Genomic DNA, 3,596 nt, shown 5'->3' on the forward strand with positions numbered 1-3,596 from the left:
CCGATTTTCGACGAATGGATGAAAGCGCGCACCTCATCAGCAGTCCAGTTGGCGTGGCGTTGTCGCAGTTGTTCGGTGTGCGCCTCATGCGCTGTTGTGCCCATCACAAGTTTCGGTTTGCCGGTATGCTCTTCCTTCCAGGCATCGGCTGGGTGACGTTGCAGTATGTTACCATCCAGTACGAGCCACTCGTGATGCGCGCCTGGATTTTCATCAACGGTCGGCAGGTCGACGGGGAAGTGTAGCCAAGTGTCTGGTGTGGCAGCCCAAATTTGTTCGGTGGAGGTGGTGCGTAAGCATGCGACATCTTGACAATCCAAAGCGGTCATAAATTGCTCATTACGCTTCTCCGACTCTTCCAATGGTTTGCCAGGGAAAATCGCAGACGAAGAAGAGACCCAAGCGCGTGTATAGAGTTCGTTAACTTTGTTGGATGTTACCAGCGCCGATACGAGAGTGCCGCCTGCGCGGTTGCCGAGTAGAGTCACTGATTTGGGGTCACCGCCAAAGTGTGCGATATTCAATTGTATCCATTTTAGTGCGGCAATGATGTCCGTTAGCGCATAGTTGCCCGATGTGCGTGGATAGGCGTCCTTGGTGAGCACGTCGAGTGCGAGAAAACCAAATGCACCCAAACGGAAATTCGGACGCACGAAAATGACGTCATGCGAACGTGAATAACGCGCAGATGGGCGGAGCACACCCGGTGAGGGACCAGTCAATGTTTCGGCGCCGATTAGTACAATTACCGGCACTGGGCTGGTGTAGCGTACATGCGGCGTGATGATATCCAAATAGAGGCAATCTTCATCGCCCACAAGAGTGCCATTGCCCAGGCGTTGTGTACAATAGTTGCTGACGTTGTGCGCCTTCAGAGTACCATTCCAGCAGTCTTCTATGCCGCTAATCGGTTGTGCCGCCCGCCAGCGTTGATCCCCCACGGGTGGTTGAGCGTATGGAATGCCACGGAAGGCAAATGCGCCATCCTCTTGTAAGCCCTCAACCATGCCACAACCGGTTACTGCGTCAATGAAGCGGCCTTCGCGCAATGGCGGCGAGGTGAGCGTCTCGTGCGACAGTACATAGCCGATAACAACGAGTAGCAAAATGAAGAGTAAAATGCCTAGCACGATGAGACCATCATCCACAGAGCAGCGATACGAACGCAAGCGATCGGCAAAGGACATAGGGATTTCTGGCTCCTCGGGTGATTTCTGTAGAAAGGATGAGAAATAAAAAAATTTAGAGATTAGGTGTGTAGATTTTGGGATAGTGATAGTAAAAAGGCTACAATAGAATGTCGCAGGAAAATTTGTGCTTCCTGAGCTACTACATAAAAGAGGAAGAGCTAAGGTGAAATAAATCAGAATTGGAGCATGAAGAACTGAGATAGTTAAGGGATGAGGTTTTAAACTGAGAGGTACTAAAGCGGCTTTAACTGTACGTAACTTTAAAAATATTTCAGATTGAATAATAAATAAAAAATGTATCTAAATTGGAAACCGTTATCGATATATTTATCGGCCTTATTATCGATAAAAAGGTATATCGATATATATTGATTGAAATTATTAATGTATTATTTTTGATCACATTCTCCTCGTATAATTACAGATATTATATTATAAATATGTTTACATATTTATCGTTATCGATAACTATAATTATCATGGTTAGTGCCACGTTGGTGTGTTCACTATTGATAGATGCACTTATCGACGTATTTATCGATAATAGTAATTGATTGCAAAGCACAATTATCGATACATAAAATTATCGATATTACTATTTATCGATATAACTATCAACATATATTTATCAATATCATTGCTGTAGCCACGTACGCGTGTGCTCGGGTTCGTTATCGATATACATACATATAAGAATATGTAGTACGTCCATGAACAGCATGTTCGGATTGATTGAGCACGAATATTTTTTTGTTAATTAACCCGAGAGTTAGATTTAACGATACTCGTTTAATGGAGGAGTTGCGTAATTCGTCGATTATTTTAAATTAAATGGTGGTTTCGTTATTTTTACGGAACGATAATTTTGTATTAGCTAAGAAGAAAAATTGTTTCGATAACACATAGTTATCGGTACACCTAGTGCCTCACCTATGTATTTATCGAACACATTATCGGTAGGTATATGCATCTTTGTATTCCATGGTAGGTAGAAATTGGTTTTCTATCCTTTTGAATAAAATGCTCGATATTATTGGCGATTTATTTTTATCGATTTATTTCAAGCTTGTCATTGTTATAGTTTAAATATTTTTCTATAGATATCATGATATTTATATTTATCGATAAAATTGCTAATTAAGTTATCGATATTTTTGTACTACAACATTTTCGATATTTAAATTTATCGTTAACATTACCAATAAACTTATCGATCTCATAGCTATATTTACGCACATTGTCATCGTTAATAATAACACTTCTATAATTTTTTTTATTGTTTGTGATTTTTCGATTAATTTCCATGATCTTCAACATGCTTGTGTACATACCTCTTCCGGCGAAGCTTGCTTGATTTCACCACTAGGCGATTTCTTCAGCTTGGTAATCTCATCGGTGCCATTATTCTTAGCGGGTGCCTTATCAACACAATCCTGATCCTTCAGCGAGTCATCGAGTGTCTCCATCGAGGCCAGTCCAGCCTTGCTCATGCCCAGTTCCACGTCGTCATCTGTCTTCTTACGCGGTATCATATTTGCAATCGGCAATTTGATAGCATTCAATAGACCTCGCTTCTGTGGTGGCGCATCAGAAACGGTGGTTGTGTTGTTAGCCTCACCATCGGCGGCAGCTGCCTCAGCAGTTGCTTCTAGTAATCAAAGAGAAAAAAAAACAAAAAAATTCAAATTTAGTCAAACTCCTAATTAATTTTGTTTCTAAAAAAACTAACTTAGATTCTGCGCTTTCAAACTCACCACTCTTTGCATCAGCATCTCCATTGGCCGTTTGTTTCGCGGTCTGTTGCTTTTCTGCGGCTGGCTTGCGCACGAAAAAGTTACGCAAGCGCTCTCCAAAATTACTGCGTGGCTTCTCTTCCTTCTTCGGCTTGCCTTCGGCGCTCGCAGCAGCATCGGCAGGCACTTCATCCTTGTTTTCCTTTTCCAATAGTTCACCATCAGCACCATCTCCATCAGCTCTGGGCTTATTTTTCATAAAGAACCCAGGCAATTTCAAACCACCAATTGGTATTTTCTTCGGCTTTACTTCACGATCTTGAGTGGAGATTTTCTTTTCATCACTCTCCTCACTCTTACCAGTTTCGGGTATGTCAATAATTTCCTCGCCGCCGCTCCCGCCATTTACCTTTGTCGGCTGCGCTTCCGCAGCACCGGCTTGCGCGGTGGCCAGCTGTTCAACCGATTGGGTGCGAGATTTTTTACCACTCAGAGAAGTTGGCGTTGTTGGTTTGGAGGAGGCAGCCTTTTTCTTTTCCGCATTAGGACTTGGATTCTTATCCTTTGCGTCCGCCTTTTCTGTTTGCTGCTCAGCCGTGTCGGCATCGTTTTTCTTCTCGAGCATTTTGTCGGTTTCTTTGGGTTCGTCAACAACCTCTTGCTGTGGTGTGGT

At 42.9% G+C, this 3,596-nt stretch overlaps 1 protein-coding gene across 1 annotated transcript in view; it reads right to left on the reverse strand.

The window, feature by feature from the left end:
• LOC118747369 (neurotactin) overlaps window positions 1-3,596 on the reverse strand; it is a 46,936-nt gene that overhangs the window by 1,470 nt on the left and 41,870 nt on the right. Inside the window, exons 3-5 of the mRNA XM_036481428.1 lie at window positions 2,945-3,578; window positions 2,522-2,838; window positions 33-1,214 (exon numbers count right to left, since the gene is read on the reverse strand). Coding sequence (XP_036337321.1) covers window positions 33-1,214; window positions 2,522-2,838; window positions 2,945-3,578 — 2,133 coding nt within the window. The remainder of the gene's footprint in view (window positions 1-32; window positions 1,215-2,521; window positions 2,839-2,944; window positions 3,579-3,596) is intronic.

The sequence above is a fragment of the Rhagoletis pomonella genome, unplaced genomic scaffold (genome assembly GCF_013731165.1).
Source record: "Rhagoletis pomonella isolate Grant_MI unplaced genomic scaffold, Rhpom_1.0 Rhpom_scaffold_00011, whole genome shotgun sequence".
NCBI lineage: Eukaryota > Metazoa > Arthropoda > Insecta > Diptera > Tephritidae > Rhagoletis > Rhagoletis pomonella.